Source organism: Neophocaena asiaeorientalis, unplaced genomic scaffold (genome assembly GCF_003031525.2).
Source record: "Neophocaena asiaeorientalis asiaeorientalis breed wild unplaced genomic scaffold, Neophocaena_asiaeorientalis_V1.1 scaffold598, whole genome shotgun sequence".
Lineage (NCBI taxonomy): Eukaryota > Metazoa > Chordata > Mammalia > Artiodactyla > Phocoenidae > Neophocaena > Neophocaena asiaeorientalis.
In genome coordinates, this window is record NW_020173036.1 from 1063512 (window position 1) to 1081469 (window position 17958).

The 17958-nt window shown below is 43.4% G+C and overlaps 1 protein-coding gene across 1 annotated transcript in view; it reads right to left on the minus strand.

Moving 5' to 3' along the window:
• Positions 1-11452: 11452 nt before the first annotated feature.
• Positions 11453-17958, minus strand: part of LUC7L2 (LUC7 like 2, pre-mRNA splicing factor) — a 56994-nt gene continuing 50488 nt past the window's right edge. The window contains 3 exon segments of the mRNA XM_024742487.1: positions 11453-12642; positions 12645-12739; positions 16370-16561. Of these exon segments, the coding sequence (XP_024598255.1) occupies positions 12563-12642; positions 12645-12739; positions 16370-16561 (367 nt within the window). The 3' untranslated portion in view covers positions 11453-12562.

The following is a 17958-nucleotide window of genomic DNA, read 5'->3' on the forward strand; positions in this document are numbered from 1 at the left end:
CCCAGCACTTGGCCTGGCTGCCGGCACGAGGGCGTGTGTTCAGGCAAAGGAGTCATTGGGGATGTTGGGGGTTCTCCCTTATCTGCTCCGACCTCCTGCGCTGACTGTGGAGCAGCCGTGTGGTCTGACGGTGACCCCAGTTTGGGGGTGGAGGTGAGCAGGGATAACTTGGGAGGCAGACCTGACACATCTAGGCCAAACATGCTGGTGGCGCAGTCCCAGTCCCCTGGCCATTGTGTGGTTCTGGAGCCCAGGCCTAAGCCAATCAGGGATGTCACCAACTCTGTTCCAAATGGGAACACACCCCAACCGGGCCCCAGATGTGAGAAAAGCTTGCCATGCTCTTTACAGACACAGGACGCGATGGTATTGAAACGGTGCGTGATGATGAGTCAAATCCATTCCACCTGCCTCCGGTAACTGAGGTAATTGAGGTCGTAAACACTTGCGTGTCCCCCAAACAGCACGTAGCCTAAACATGAAGATGTTTTTTGCCTGAGTTACTGTCCAGGAACTTGGAGTCTCAGATGAGCCGGTTAAGGCTGGATAGGATCACCCACCCTCCAGGGGTCACACATGGATGCCAGCTCTGTGACCTTTCACATGTGCAGAAGCCTGTAGCTTAGTTACGCCTGCGCAGAAGGATGATTCCTGCACCTTTTTCCAATCACGTTCCCCACAAGCCCCACCCCTCACGCGCCCTGCTTCTTCATTTGCCATCCTATAAATACCCTGAGCCGCTGGCTTTCCCAGAGGCAAATTTGAGATCTGAGGTTTGTTCACCTCTCTCTCCCTGCTCTCTCCCCTCTCTCCCCCCTCTAAACTCTCTCTCTCTCTCCCCTCTCGGCCGGAATAAACCCACTCTTTGCCCCAAACTTTGGCGTCTTAGCGTTTGGTTTGCTGTGCGACGGGCACGATAAACCTGGTTCGGTAAAGTTTGGCGAGCCGGGCAGGAGGGGAAGTTCAGATGGACCTTTTGCTTGGGGCTTTTTGGCCTCTTGCTGGTACAGAGAGCACGTGGAAAGGTCCAAGCAGCTGCCTGGTCCATTTGTTCCACGACCGTCCCCAAATTTCCCCTGCCAGGTGCCACCGATATTTTATTTTGCAGCAGACGGTTTTGGGTTTGGAAGACATCTTGTGGGTGAGTAACTACGTTAAAGAAATCCAACTGTGCTTAAATTGTCCGATAATTCTGACCAGATCGTGGGCTGGGGGCCTGCCTACCTGGAGGGATTCTGGCCGACAATATAAAAGGTTACAGGTGCTGAGTTACTCTACCTGGGTTAGAGGCCCGGGGTTTTTGTCGTTGGTCTTGTTTGTGTCCCTCTGTGTCTGATTGTTTCCGTTGTTAAGCTTTGACTGCTGGGGATTGAGCTTGGTGATGGTGGCAGGGACCCTTAGAAAGACTTCATTATTGTGACCACCTGGAAGCAAAGCCCCTTCAAAATGGGAAAGGTTAATTCAGTTCCCCCTTGCAGCCCTCTAGGCTGTATTTTCCAAAATTGGGAGACGTTCAGTTATGAATCCATGGAAAAGAAAGTGATGGTATTTTTTTTGGTAACACTGCATGGCCATAATATCCTTTAGTCTCCTGAGCAAAATGGCCTGTAAGTGGATCCTGAACTTACAATATAATTCTGCAACTAGATTCATTTTGTGAATGAGAAAAAACATGGGATGAAGTACCTTTAGATACAATGTTTGTATCAGAATAAACCTATGCAAAGAAGATGTAAGGTTAACAGGAAGGGAAGGAAGGAAACCTGTTTTGCTTCATGCTATTTCAAAGGAGGAGGATTTGCCGTTGACCCTATATCATGGGGGCTGTTGCCCTTTCGTTTCCACTGTCTGAGCCACAGCCTCCGGCTTGGGCCCCTCTGGTCTCTGAGGGTCGAGAATAGGAGTGAGCTCCCCCTTCTCATACCTGCTGCTGGATTTGGCCAGGGAGCCACCCAAACTCAGGTGGGGCAATACCCAGCAAGGCAAGTCCCCACTGGGGGTGTGAATGCTGAGACCGGGCAGCCGATGGGGCTGATCTGGGTCCACTCCCACTTTCAACTTCAGATTTATTTAATTGTAAGAGCACTATGCCAACTTAACAGAGGTGACCCGAAGAGAATGGAAATACCTTTTCTCATCCTGTTTTTTTTTTTTTTAAACTCCAAACCTGACCTGGGCAGATGTTCAAAATTTATTAAATACCCTTCTCACTTCAGAAGAACATAGGATGGTGCTGGATAAAGCTTGGGAGGAGGCAGATGTGCTTCATGTAGACACCCCTGGCAGGCGGTAGGGGATGCTGCGAGCGTGGCTCTATCAACAGGGGATCCTAATTGGGATGTGAATGTTGGGCATAGGCCAAAACTCGAGTACGATTGAGATTGTATTCTTGCGGGATTTCAAAGAGGGATGCCCGAAGAAGCTTTAATAAAGTACAAGAGGTAAAAGGGAACCCAAATGAGGCTCTTTCAGAGTTTCTAGTATGGGTCTCTAAAGCTTAGAGGCATTATACAGATACAGACTCTGAGGCCCCAGAGAATTTAAATATGGTTAATATGACTTTTATTGGTCAGGTTCCCCCCGCCCCGCTAATATACAGAAGAAACAGAAGGTGCTCTTGGAATGCCGAGTCTCAACCTGTTGAGATTGCCTTCAGTTTCCAATGGCAGGGACCAGGCTCAGGAGAAAAGGGAACAAGGGAATGAAACAACAGGCCACTCTGCTGGCGGCTGCCTTACACAGGAAGAGCCGGACCAAGCTGAGGACCCTACGAGGGACTTGGCAAAAGGTAGGAGGCCCCGAGCTTCTACTCGAACTGGGCAATCAATAGTGGGATTTCTACCACCGTGAATATTGCAAACAGGAGGGACCCTGGAAAAGAGACTGTGCCATCCTAAGGAAGACTCTGGAAGAAGGTAAACAAGTGGCACATCAGGTGGCTGAGCTAACTGAGAACGATAGGGACCCAGGGGCTCCCCTTAATCCTGCCAAGTCCATCAATATCTCACATACAGAACCCCACGTGACTAGGACAGTAAGAAATCAACTTTTGGACTTTCTGATCAATACGGGGGTCACTTACTGTTTTATTATTATATTTGGCTGCATTGGGTCTTCATTGCTGTGCGTGGGCTTTCTCTAGATGTGGCGAGCCGGGGCTACTCTTCGTTGCGGTGCGCGGGCTTCTCATTGCGGTGGCTTCTCTTGCTGTGGAGTATGGGCTCTAGGTGCGTGGGCTTCGGTAGTTGCAGCACAGGGGCTCAGCAGTTGCAGCACACGGGCCCTAGAGCGCAGGCTCAGTAGTTGTGGCACAGGGGCTTAGTTGCTGTGCAACACGTGGGATCTTCCCGGACCAGGGATCGAACCCATGTCCCCTGTATTGGCAGGTGGATTCTTAACCACTGTGCCACCAGGGAAGTCCCCCACTTACTCTGTTTTAAATATCCAGCTTTCTACACTTTCTTTTGAGACTGTGTTTGTAACTGAGGTGTCTGGAGAAAACGTGAAAAAGCCTGGTCTCCAGCTGCTAGACTGTCAGATGGGGAAGCCTCACCTGAAGCGGCTTTCTATGTTGTTGTTGTTTTGGTCGCATGGTTTGCGGGATCTTAGTTCCCCAATCAGGGAGTGAACCCTGGCCCTTGGCAGTGAAAGCGCCAAGGACCTAACCTCTGGACCACCAGGGAATTTACTGAGGCAGCTTTCTATACGAGACTTACTAAATACCAGGGTTATCTTTGCACCTGGACAAATGGACATGAAAGTACCACCAGAGCAGGCTTGCGCGTTGCAGGCTTTATTGCTCCAACCCCCAAAAGGATAGCCTACAGCCGTTCCCAAAGGGACACTGCAGAAGGTGATTTAAAAATTTGCCCACAATATTTGAAGAAATCCGGGCAAAAGAGTTGAGGGAACTTCAACTAAACGAGGGAGCCCTGCTCCAGTATGTGGATGATCTTTGATTGCTAGTAAGACAAAGGACATCTCAGACCAAAATACGGTTTTGGCTATGAACTTGTTGGTCGAACGAGGCTATAAGGTGTCCAAGAAAAAGGCATAGACTTCTCAGCCCTCTGTTAAACATTTGGGTTTTGAACTCTCACATGGACAGAGAGCCTTGCTCCCTGATGGAAGGGAAGCTGCAGCCAGGGTTGCAGCTCCTACTACCAGGAGACAATTTAATTACAGGACTCCTGGGAATGTCTGGGTTCTGCTGCATTTGGATCCCCAACTTTGGACTTGTAGCAAAACCCCTTTAGGGAGCTCTTAAAGGAGGAGACGATGAACCTCTAGACTGAAATCTTGAAAGGATAAACATCCGGAGGACCAGCTCAATCCTCAATGGACTGGACCTTCTGAGGAACGTGACGGGAAATAGAGACTGTGCTGCAGAAGGGAAACCGCACCCCGGATCATCATCCAAACCTCAGCTGGTTCCAGACTCCCGACATTGACTTCTCCGAGTGGGCAAGTGAACCCCTAGCAGATCTTAAGTTGTGAGAAAGAAAATAAGGTGAACAAGACTGCTGCAGTGTTGGCTTTGGTTAAGTAAAATTCTTCAGAAGGCAAGTTACTTAAATAACGTATTAGGTTACCAGAATGATTTCTTTTGTCTCCTCTGTATTTCTGACCTCCCAGGCTTGGAAGGACAATTCAATGATTAGGCTTTCTCAGACTCTGGCAAAAGCAGGTAACCTCTCTACCTGTTGCATATGTCACCCAAAACCTTTTTTGTATTTGACCATGCTGACCCCCTTGGTTATGCCTGTCATCAATTTTTCAACCACCCCCTACCTTCACTGATACTTAGGATAAAAAGCCCTCAGATGTAACATCAGGTTAGGCTAATCAACAGAATTTCCCATTCTCTGTTTTTTGACTTAGCTGAAATTTGGTCCTCTCCTCGTGTCCTCAGATAAAACCATCCTGGGTGTCTTCCCCCTTCAAGAGTCCACTTGGTCAGGATATTGTAGCAATCGTACTTACTTTTCCCAGCCCATGTCCCTTCCATATTTAATATCAAAGTGTTTCAGCCCAACTGGTAACGATCGAGACACAGGTAACGATCGAGACACTCTTAACACGTAAAGGTAGGTCACAGATCCCTGGCTTGACGTGGGAAGTTTATCAATATGTCTGGCATTCTGTGTGCTCCCCACCCCTGCGAAGGTACATCTTTTTGGTTTTGATTACCAACCTCGGGCCTATGAATGCTGTGACAGCTGCCACATAGGTGCCATTTGCTTATTGGGATCAAAATGTTAACTTGATCAGGAGCAAGAGAATATTTTCAAATGAGCACTAAACAGTTTCATTACTCAAGTCCTTGTTAGGTCTACACGCTTTATCAGCAGGAAGTATCCAGGGCGGGCATTGCCACTCTTCCCTCAAGATTGAGGAACGAGGGACTTGCCGGGTGGTCCAGTGGTTAAGAAAACGCGATTCCACTGCTGGGGGCGAGGGTTCGATCCCTGTTTGGGGAACTACGATCCCACACACTCAGTGCGGCCAATAAAAATAAAAATTAAAAAAATTTTAATGCTTTATTTTTAAATTATAAAAAAAGATTGAGGAATGATCAAAAGATTTGGGGGACCGAAACAGTGCATGAGGATTAATCAAATCCACTTCACCTGCCTTCACTGATCAAGGTGGTTTTAATACTTGCATATCTCCTAAGGCCCGTAGCCTGAACAATAAGATGTGTGCGTGAGTTATTTCCCAGGAACTTGGACTCCCAACTGCATCTACTGCAGCTGAGCCGGTTAAGGCTGCTTAGGACCGCCCACCCTCCAGCTGAGCATGCGTGGGTGCCTGCTCGGTGACTTTCCCAAACTACAGAAGCTTATCGCTTAGTTACGCCTGCGCAGAATGATTCCCGCGCCTTCTCCCAATCACCTTTCCCCACACGCCACACACCTCAAGCCGCCCCCTTTTTTTAAAATTGAAGTATAGTTGATTTTACAATGTGTTAAATTACTGCGGTACAGCACAGTGATTAAGTTATACACGTATTCCATTATGGTTTATCATCCAATATTGAATATAGTCCTCTGTGCTACAGAGTAGGACCTTGTTGTTTATTCATTCTCTATATAAGAGCTTACGGGGAACTCCCTGGAGGTCCAGTGATTGGGACTCGGTGCTTCCACTGCAGGGGGCCTGGGTTCGATCCCTGGTCGGGGAACCAAGATCCCAAAAGCCATGCAGCACAACCAAAAAGAAAAACCAAACAGAAAGCTCACATCTCCTCACCCCAACCTCCCACTCCATCCCTCCCCCAACCCCCTCACCCCGGCAACCACAAGTGTGTTCTATGTCCGTGCTTCTGTTTCATAAATAGGTTCGTGTCATATTTTAGATTCCACACGTGATAGATGGTATTCATCTTTAACTTCTCTTAGTATGATAATCTCTAGTTGCATCCATGTTACTGCAATTGGCATTATTTCATTCTTTTTTATGGCTAATAGTCCATTGTATGTGTATGTACCACATCATCTTTATCCATTCATGGACACTTAGGTTGTTTCCATGTCTTGGCTATTGTGAATAGTGCTGCTATGAACATAGGGGTGCATGTAGTTTTTGAATTATAGTTTTGTCTGGATATATGCCCAGGAGTGGGATTGCTGGATCATATGGTAATTTTATTTTTATTTTTCTAAGGAACCTCCATACTGTTTTGCACAGTGGCTGCAACAGCGTACATTCCCACCAACAGTGTAGGAGGCTTTTCTTTTCTCCACATTTTCTGCAGCATTTGTTATTTGTCGACTTTTTAATGACGGCCATTCTGACTGGTGTGAGGTGATACCTCGTTACAGTTTTGATTTGCATTTCTCTAATAATTAGCAATGTTGAGAATCTTTTCATGTGCCTGTTGGCCATCTGTATGTCTCTTTTGGATAAATGTCTATTTAGGTTTTCTGCCCATTTTTCGATTGGGTTGTTTGCTTTTGAGTTGTATGACTTGTTTGTATATTTTGGAAATTAAACCCTTGTCGGTCACATTGTTTGCAAGTGTTTTTTCCCATTCTGTAGGTTGTCTTTTCGTTTTGTTTATGGTTTCCTTTGCTGTGCAAAAGCTTGTAAGTTTGAGTAGGTCCTATTCCTTTATTTTCGGTTTTATTGCTATTGCCTTGGGAGACCTAAAAAAATACTGGTAGGGTTTATGTCAGAGAATATTTTGCCTATGTTCTCTTCTAGGCGTTTTATGGTGTCATGTCTTGTTTAAGTCATTAAGCCATTTTGAGTTTATTTTTGTGTAATGGTGAAGAGGGTGTGTTCTAACCTCATTGATTTACATGTGGCTGTCCAGTTTTCCTAACACCACTTGCTGAGGAGACTGTCTTCTTCCCACTGTATATTCTTGCCTCCTTTGTCGAAGATTAATTGACCGTAGGTGTTTGGGTTTATTTCTGGGCTCTATTCTGTTCCATTGATCCATGTCTGCTTTTGCACCAATACCTCACTGTTTTGATTACTGTAGCTTTGTAGTAGTGTCTGAAGACTGGGAGGGTTATGCCTCCTTTTTTTTTTTTTTTTTTTTTTTGTGGTAGGTGGGCCTCTCACTGTTGTGGCCTCTCCCATTGCGGAGCACAGGCTCCGGACATGCAGGTTCAGCGGCCATGGCTCAGGGGCCCAGCTGCTCCGGTGCATGTGGGATCCTTCCTGACCGGGGCACGAACCCCTGTCCCCTGCATCGGCAGGCGGACTCTCAACCACTGTGCCACCAGGGAAGCCCTACCTCCTGCTTTTTTTTCTTCAGGATTGCTTTGGCAATTCTTGGTCTTTTAATGGTTCCATATGAATTTTAGGATTATTTGTTCTAGTTCTGTGGAAGACGTTATGGGTAATTTGATAGGGATAGCATTAAGTCTGCAGAATGCTTTGGGTAGTATGGCCATTTTAACAATATTAATTTTTCCAATCCAAGAGCATGCCACCCTGCTTCTTTATTCATCATCCCGTCGCTACCCTGAGAGCCCCTTGCCTTCGGGGAGGCAGGCTTGAGATCGGTTCTCCCATCTCCTACCTCGGCTAACTTGCAAAGACATCCTCTCTTTGTCTCAAATCTTGGAATCTCAGCGTTTCAGTTCCCTGAATGTCAGGCAAGATGAACCTGGTTTGGTAACAGTTTCTCTTCATCTGGATATCTGGCTCTGTGCTAACCTGAGAATGAAGGTGTCACATGGAACTCAATCATGTGAGCCAACAGACCCTTCCTTGTGTAAGGCTGTTTGAGTTGGATCTTGTGTTACAAGCACCCAACAGTATCCAGGTAAAGGAGTGCATTGTGTTTGGGATGCTAGGAGCCTCTCCCAAAGCATCATCTGCAGGTTCTGGTGCTGGCACTTCCTATGTGGCCTCACCTTGCTGGATCCTTGACTGAGAGCCCAGTTCTGTGTGTCTGAATGCCTCGCTTTCAGCCGGAACCCTGCCATGCTGCCACGTAGTTTGGTCTGACCCTAGGTGTGCTTGTAGACCCCAAACCTCTGACATCCTGGTTTCTGCTGGTACTTGGAGAACATGTAGGTACACCTCACAGTTCTGAAACATCTGCTGCCCCCAGTACCTCACAGAGCCCTGCTCACCTGTGGCCCCAGCACCACTCTACTGGTAGTCCCATGCCTAGCCCCCCTCCCCCGCTGCCAGTCTGCCTCTGCCATCAAACCCCTGTTCTCAGCCCTCTCCTGCCTTTCCCCACTCTGCTGAAGGTGAGATTTTTTTCTTTTCAAATTGCAACAGGTAATGAAAAGAAAGAACAACTTAGTAACTTTTATTGCATTATTTATGCCCTGGGAAAATCTGAATACCAGTAGTCAAGGTATAATGGATGTAAATAGCTTTTTTCCAGATAGGAAAAACAGACAAGAAATTTCCCCCCAAAGTATCAGTATAGCATATTGTGCCGGATCAAGTTTCTGAAGATTCTCAGCTGCACCAGACCTAAACCTAAGAGATGCGAGGATGGTCTGGGGGCAGGGGAGGCACGCAGGAAGCTCAGGGCAGCAGCTAATTACCAACTGAGGGGTATGTTTCAATGGCTTAACAATCTGCATAGCTGTACCTGTTCTTAGCTGAGTATCTACCTTAAATGTGCATGCTTTTATTAAGTTATGTAATATTTACTTGGATCTTTAATGTTAAACCCTGTAAGTACTTACGATTTTAAACTATCACCAACATTTGTTTATAAAAACTTACAGTGATGGGCTGTTACCTAACACTACCCTTTTGAAAAGGTACCATACTGAATGACAAATTACATTTGCCACAATGAATGACAAATTACTACCTTGAATGACAAAACTGCAATGCATGCTGGGCTCTGGCTCAAAGGGCTAATGTTGAAAGCTGTTATGAAATTGTATATGAAAGTAGGCTCTTAAAATGGAACTTGGAGGGTAAAAATACCAGGAACTTGATAAATCAACCCTAAAACTAAGGTTTAACTTTTTATCATAAAGGTAAGAAAGTCTTACTGGGAAAAAACAAGTCTCCTTACAAATGGAGGGTTTTTTCTTTTGAGTTGATACTGTTGATACAGCTCAGCAATGCAGCTTTGGGGAAAATGCTTGCTGACAGTAAAATGAGGGTCTTAAATAAAATTAAATCTTTTTTTTTTTTTAATTGTTGGCTGTGTTGGGTCTTTGTTGCTGTGTGCAGCCTTCCTCTAGTTTTGGAGAACGGGGGCTATTCTTTGTTGCAGTGCACAGGGTTCTCCTTGTGGTGCCTTCTCTTGTTGCGGTGCACAGGCTCTAAGCGTGTGGGCTTCAGTAGTTGTGGCACGTGGGCTCAGTAGTTGTGGCACGCAGGCTCAGCAGTTGTGGCGCACGGGCTTAGCTGCTCCTCGGCATGTGGGATCTTCCCGGACCAGGAATCAAACCCGTGTCCCCTGCATTGGCAGGCCAATTGTTATCCACTGCGTCAGCATAAGTCCCTAAAATGAGGGTCTTATTGAAGGAAAATACTTAGCATAACATCCCCAGAGGAGCAAGTGTTCTTGTAAATGTGACTAAACTTTCTCTAAAGATAACAAAAAAAATACCAAATTGTGTATGAGACTTTAGGGTTATTCTAACTCAGAATGGTTACCCTGGCTCAAGGATGACTACCAAAAATGTACATTTACTCTGAAGTCCAAATACGAGCGGTGGGACTTCCCTGGTGGCGCAGTGGTTAAGAATCCACCTGCCAGTGCAGGGGACACGGGTTGGAGCCCTGCTCCAGGAATATCCCACATGCTGCAGAGCAACTAAGCCCGTGCGCCACAACTCCTGAGCTCTAGAGCCCACAAGCCACAACTACTGAAGCCTGCGTGCCTAGAGCCTGTGCTCTGCAACAAGAGAAGCCACTGCAATGAGAAGCCTGTGCACTGCAACGAAGAGTAGGCCCTGCTCGCCACAACTAGAGAAAGCCTGTGCACAGCAACGAAGACCCAATGCAGCCAAATAAGTTAAAAACATAAACAAATACTAGCAGTATCTAAGCCACAGAATTGTTCTAAAAGGATCTTTTAAAATGGGGGTTATCCAGAGCTTCCCTGGTGGTGCAGTGGTTGAGAGTCCGCCTGCCGATGCAGGGGACACAGGCTCGTGCCCCGGTCCGGGAAGATCCCACATGCCGCGGAGCGGCTGGGCCCGTGAGCCATGGCCGCTGAGCCTGCGCGTCCGGAGCCTGTGCTCCGCAACGGGAGAGGCCACAACAGTGAGAGGCCCGCGTACCGCAAAAAAAAAAAAAATACTACTACTAATGAAATGGGGTTATTCAGTTCAGGAACATGCAGGTGAGGTGACCTGCCATGGGCCCCAGCCCCTGGATGATGATGATGTCCTTCACTGGCTATTGCTGACCTGTTTGTTGGTGGCCACTTAGATATATGTGGTATTTAACTCCACATATATCAGTATGGTGGGTCAGGTTCCAGACAGCCTTCCTTGCACCTACCAGCTTAACCTTTTGGACCTCATTCCACACCCTAAGGTACTAAGTCTAAAGTGCTTTTAAGGATTGAAGAGAACAGCACAGACCACTAGGAACAAAGGAGATAACAATTTCTGAGCAACCAAAAATAAATGGGTACTGATGCAGCTGGGTCTCCGATAAAACTTTGTATGAACTAAATGTGTGGAACCAAATATGGCAGGAAAACCTCATTTAGTGAGGCACAACTTGGTAAACTGGGAACGTGAGGTTTGTCCCCTTTAGATGTAAATCTGATGTCACTTAAAATGATTAGTTTCAGTTTCTGAGGCTTACGTTCCTGTCACATCAAATTTGTTAAAACTTACGGAACTAAAGATAGAAATAGTCCTTGAAAGGATCTTAACTATACTCACTCACAGACCCTTATTTCATTATATTCTTGTTTTTCAAGAATCTCAAGTTTTAACTACTGTTTAAACACGAGTGGGTATATAGCTTTTCAATGCAGAAATCCGTAGTCTCATTACACTGGTTACACCATGTTTTTATTTCAATTTGCTCAATGTGAAGAAAAACAAAACAAATAAACTCAATTTCTTCTGCAGGTCTGGTCCTTCTCTACAGTGGTTGTTACAGTCCTGAAGTAGCTGGAATATAGCCAGCAAGGGCCCAGGTGGAGCAACAGTTCATCTTGCATCTGTAAGTATATATTTAGTTCCTTTGGTGCCTTGCACAGTAAGGCACTATTAGTAACAGAATAGAAATGGCCACAGCAAGTAGTTCTAGTGACAATTTACTAGACAAGTTACAGTTTAATGGTGGTGGTGATTTTCATTTTATTATTTTTTACAATAAGGGTGTAATCTTTATACTCCGCACACACAAAATAAAACAAGAAGTGCTTATGAAAGAGTCCCTGCCCCCACCCCCCGTCTCAAAACATCCTGAACGTAGCTATTCAATAGAACAGAAAAATCAAGACATGTTTGATTTCAAAATTTCAATAAAAAAGCAAAGCATGTAATGCAACAGCTGTTCAACCTCCCACTCTAAAATAGGCACCGTTAGACAAACAAAACTCCCGGTACTTTAAATTTCTCCAGCACACATTCCAGTATAAATGTTCTGAACTGTAATCAGCTAGTAATTAATAATGGGACTAGAACCTTAGAACAGAAGTTATATTGCTTCCCTGCACCCCTTTCTCTTACAGTTAGAGGGTAGAGGTATCAGGGGATACGGAGTCAAAGGAAGAAGGATTAAAAAGAAATTCCCAAAGTTTCTGTTTTTTTGGACGAGAAAGGAAGACAGCATTTTACAAATGTTCAAAAAATCCCAAGGCAAGTAACACAATTCATTCACTATCACTCCTACTAGAAAGAATAAAGACATCAGCATCTTATTATATAAAACTGTACTTTCAGAAGTGTATTACAAGTTCACCAGAAACTATGGATGTAGTTTTAGGCTTCATCAAAGAAAACAAGTTCAGATCGAGTTAGATGCTATACACCTAAGCCTAGCTGGATCGGTGTCTGGAACTGCTCACTGTGTCACCCTGAACAGCTGTAAACTAAACAATAGTATGTAACTCCAGAGGAAGCTTAAGGATTGAGGATATGTACACAGCTAATTATATCTCCCCTGCTTCGCGCTCTTCAGAGCTCCTCCTGTCTTCTGATCTGCCATTAGCGCTCTCATAGGACCGCTTCTATCTTTTCGATCTCTGTCACGAGGTGATCTGTCTCTTGAATTCCTGTCTCTGTCACGTGATGCTAAGTCTTGTTCTCTGAATCTCTCTTTTGAGGATCTGAAAAATATTAATTTGAGGAGCAAAATGTGTTGGGAAACCCAAAATCCAAATGAAAGAATCGGATAAATATTAAGGTACTGATTAGCTGAAGCTATACAGAATGCATCCAAGAAGAGAGCACTACTGTATTTGACAAGGGTACTAAAACAAGGAGATGGATGAAGACAAACAGCTAAGGGTCAAAAACCATAAGCCAAAATGACTTACAGGACATTCTCATGATCTTCGAGGCAACCCTAAAGCTTCTCCAGTTCACAGCAAACAATTAATTAATATAAAAATAATATCTAGACAATACCTTAAAGATGTTATCCAATGTTTTAAGAATATACAATAGAATGTAGATTCCCAATCAGATGGAAATCAGTGGCTTAGGACGGGTCAGGAACCCTCTCCTCTTTGCTGTCTGCCCAGAGGGATAAGTATTTTAGGTGTTGCAGGTCATGTGAGTGTGGTATACTCTTCCTTTTCTTTTTGTCAACCCCTTAATATAAAAACCATCATCCATAGCTCCCTGGCTGTATAAAAACAGGCTGTGGAGCCACATCTGGCCTGCAGGCAACAGTGTGCCAACACTCAGGTAAGAGAACTACTCAATGATATGGCTTTGAGCAACCATTTATTATTTAAAACTCTGCCTTATTCCTGCGGAGTTAGCTCATTCAACCGACAGAAAAAAATACAGAGAAAGATGATCACACTGTAATAAACCTTGATTAACTGTAACTGTTTAATACCACCTTTCCATTCCCATACCCAAGTCAAGAAGAAAGGTAATAAGCTCATACCAGAGATTCAATCAAAAGGAAACCCAAAGGACATTAGGGGATCAGAATTAATATGGAATCTTCTATACCTTCAACATCTAGAATAAATCAGTAACATATTACATTTATTTGCTTCTTCACGGGTGACATGGTACTTCTTTTACATAATTCTCTCACTTAACCCACATGCAGAATTAGGATCTGAGGTCTGATTAAGTAATACTTTCAACTTCTAAGGCAGGGGAAAAAGTACTACCCAGTTTTAGAAATACAGTTAAAAAGAATTAAACCAAAAAGATTGAAAGAGTAAATGTCCGTTTCTGGCATTCTACTTAATTAAGGTTTTAATAAGCTTGATTTTAAAGTGATGTGTTAAATCACAGAGTGCACATTCCTATCCGTGTCTTTGTAGGAATGGAACATGAAGAGAGACGACTGAGACGATGCCTAAGAATAAGGACACGCATTGCTGGTAAGTCCCAGAGAAATAAGAACAAACTCTAAGTATCAACTAGTATTCTGCCAGAGATTACAGTGTCCTTATTACAGAAGCAGTTTTCACTCAGTATTTCACTCAAACTATCAATATCCTGACGAAGCAGGCACCCTTCTACTAAGTAGATAAGGAAAGACAGGAGGGGTAATTAGATAATTTGGCCAAGGCCACTTTCATCCAAGTAGTCTGACTCTGAAGTCTGCACTGTATGTGTCTGAACGCAGCAGAAAAATGCAAACGGTCCTCATTTACCAAGGCTAACTGTTACCCGGAAAGGCCACAAAGAGAATCTACTTATATTGGAGACCAGTATCTCACAGCTGGAGCAGGAGAATGGCAAGTTATAAAAGACCTTTAACTGGGGCTTACCTTGAAATTTAAACTCAACTACTATGTAGGAATAACTTGATATTCTCTTTTATACAGTAACTGTAGATGGTAGTAGCAATTGTCTGCTAATTTTTGGCAAAAAACAAAATATTGCTTTGAAAAAGTAATTTGAGTATCAAGATTAGAAGTGCTCTTGGGAACAGAAATAATTTTACAAAAATAATCCTCTTTATTAACAACATGCTGAAAATACTAGATGAGGGGTGTCAGGTGGTATGGTGGAAAAATTTCCTATATGTCTTGATTAACAGAGGAAACCTTAGGGACTAGGTTCCAGAAGAGGAGACTTCATGCCCATCTCTCCATCCCCACCACCAAAAACGACATTTAAGAGTTCAGAGACATCAGAAAAAATGACAGGTAGCCAAGCTGACAAGAGAAATTATCGAGACCTATCAACCGGCAAGATGATTCTTAAAATTTACAGTGCAGGTAAGATTCCTGAAGAATGTTTTAAGTGTATTGTTCTGGACACTGTACTGTATGCCTAGTTTTAAGAATGAGATAAGTGGCCTAGAATTCACACCATGCGCAGCTCTGCCCTCATCGATTCCCTGCTCATTCTCTGCATTTGCCTATAATACCCAGAATATTTCCCACCTGGTTTTATCAGTCGGATTACACCCACTCTGGGTTTTAGGCTATTCCCTGCAGCCATTGTTGTTGTTGGTTGTTACTCTGGTACTTCCCTCATCTAAGCTCCCGTATTATTTACTGATATCCAGTTTAGCACTTTGTCAGTGCTCATTATTGTCAAAGATGTTATTAGGCCTGTGTCCTAACTCACTTGAATAAAGCTGCTCAACTACATTATACTTATTTTTTTTTAATACAGTAGAAGGTATACAATTATTACTGATTTAAAGTCTCCTGAAGAACTACTTGGTTTTCTAAGAGTGGAACTTAAATGTTCTCACCAAAAACAAAAATATATGTGAGGTGATGGAGGTGTTAATTAACTAGATGGAAGGAATCCTTTCACAATGTATATGTAGAGCAAATTACCACAATGCCCACTGTACATGTCTTACAACTTACTTTGTCAATTATGCCTCAGTAAAGCTGGGGGTGGGGGAGGGAACCTACTTGGAACAAGGCAAGAATATAAGGAATAAATAAAAGAGCCTATTATATCCAACGCAGTTTGTGAGCCGTTTCGGGGAATGGCTAGCTGAGGGGGCAAAAAAAACAAAATCTGCAGAAAGCTGTTAAAAATTTATCACGGACTTTATGTGGAGTAATCCACAGAAAACTTAAGATTAGTAGATACTAGGCACTCAAAAAATGTTTCTGTTCCATAGAAATGACCTGGCTTAGGGCCATAATGGGACCTGAGAAGTTTGGGGAGCTTGGTCTATACAGACCATGAGTGCTTAAGGTTCCACCACATTCTAATCCTTTGTCCTGATTAGATATTCAAGTCCTTAAAACATACCTCACCCTGGGTCTGCTCTCCTTGCACGTTTTGAATTTTCATGCCAATGACGTCTAACTTCCTTTAAAATTCTGAACCTGCCCTGCCCAACTAACTGTATATAACAATGCATATCTATAGTGCAGGATAAACAAAAATATACTGAATGTCTGCTCTGAAAAAGTACACCAGCTCAAAGAAGTTCAGAAAACAGCAAGTCAGACAACTCTTAATGAAAGGACTTCTCAGAGTCCCTAATTCACCAATACATACTGGAAAAGCGCTCTAACAGTACTGGTACCTAAAATTATTTGCCCATAAAGTACTTTTTCCCAAGACACACTAAGCAGAGAAAAGCAATAACCTCTGCACATATTGGTTCCAATTTCTTACTCTTGCTCATAAGTATATTCTTTCTGAACTACCCATATATTCAGGGAAAAAAATGTTATACACTCACACACAAATGTGTACAAATTAGCAGATGCCAAGTTCAAACCACCAGTATTCCAAGTCTAAACTGTAAAGGTAGTTCCATATCCTCCTATGGACCTCAGTACCTCCTCCTGGATCGCTCTCTGCTCCTGTCTCTAGAACTGTGCCCACTTCTCTGGTGGCTGCGGCTGCGACTACGGCTGCTGGAGCGGGACCTGTGGCGATGGCGTTTCTCCCGGGATTTGGATCGAGTTCTCCTTTTCCGTTCCCGTGACATGGAGCGAGACCTATGTCTGCGATGCTCTCTGGACCTGGATCTACAAAAGATAGTTAGTTTTTAGCTTTGTTGGCACTACACTTCTCTTTACTGAAGCCTCCTCTTTAAAGAGAAACTATCCCTCAGTAGCTTTATTTAACGCCAATACTATTTCAAATCAGCTAAATCTATGCTAAAATGAATTGCTGGTATATTAATAACTACATACTAGAATTTTGAAATAAAAATTAAACAGTAGTTCTCAGAGGTCAATCAGTGTTGTATAAATTTACATCAGTAATATTTTTTACGAAGGAAACAATCTGTAACACTACTACATGCCAGGGGTTGTATTATCTAGATGCTTTAAGGGCAATTTCATTTAAACTTCCAAGATTTTTAGTACACTTTAGAAACAAAGTATGTACCTAGTGAACATGGACAGAAAGGAGACACGTGATAAAGAATATTGTTTAGGATAAAGTTACTAACTTGCTAAATTGAAAAGGTTATATGACCACTGAAATAAGTTTAAATGCCCACAATGAGCCTTGTCAGTGTAATCAAAACAGTTAAGACAGTTCTCTATTCAAGCAGTACATTATTTATTTGGGAGGAAAAAATTAACATGCATAAATCATTTTAGAGAACTTTAACTGCAAAAAAAAAAAAGTATTTACTTTTTGTAGGTGTACAGAGAAGGAAAAACACTTCTGTAGCCTCCGCTGGGTCACAAAACTAACTTGTGTATTGTGTCTGCGGCCAGGATGAGGATGGCATATGTAGAGGATGTAAAACATTTGAGGGAAAACAATGGGGAAGGAAGGTATGAATTTTGTTAACAGCCACTTTCAAAGCGATGGGAACATTCTGAACTGGGCTGTGGCAGCTGTACAGCTTTAAGTTTATGGAAAGTCATTAACCAGCACGCGTAAATGGGTAAACTTATGGTGTGGAGTGTAAATTAAGCCTCAGCAAAGCTCTTTTAAAAATTTTAAGTCACTTTAAAGAATGAGGTATTTAATCAAATTATGAGAAGAGTAAGCTCAAAAGCACATTATTCAGACGATGTCACAACCACAGCTAAGTAGAGTACTTTCACAATTAAATATTTCTGAAAAGAAAAAGAGGGAAAAGATAAAATTCATTCCATACAAGTTTTATCAAATGATATTTTATCACTCACTTTGAGCTATTATAACAAATTATTTCTCCCAGCGCGTAATTTCATTTTACTAGTTGTCTAGTAACACCATTTACTGGGTGCCTACTGCGCTGCTCTAGGAACTGGGGAGACTGAGCAGCAAATCCAGTCCTTAACCTCAGGGAGCTTATACTCCGGAACGAGGCCTACACAGATACGTAGGCAGTAAATAAAGATAGGTCAGGGAATAAAGAAGGGTAAAAATGTAGAACAAAAGGAGGTGGTCATCTTTTGTATCGAATAGGCAGGAAAGG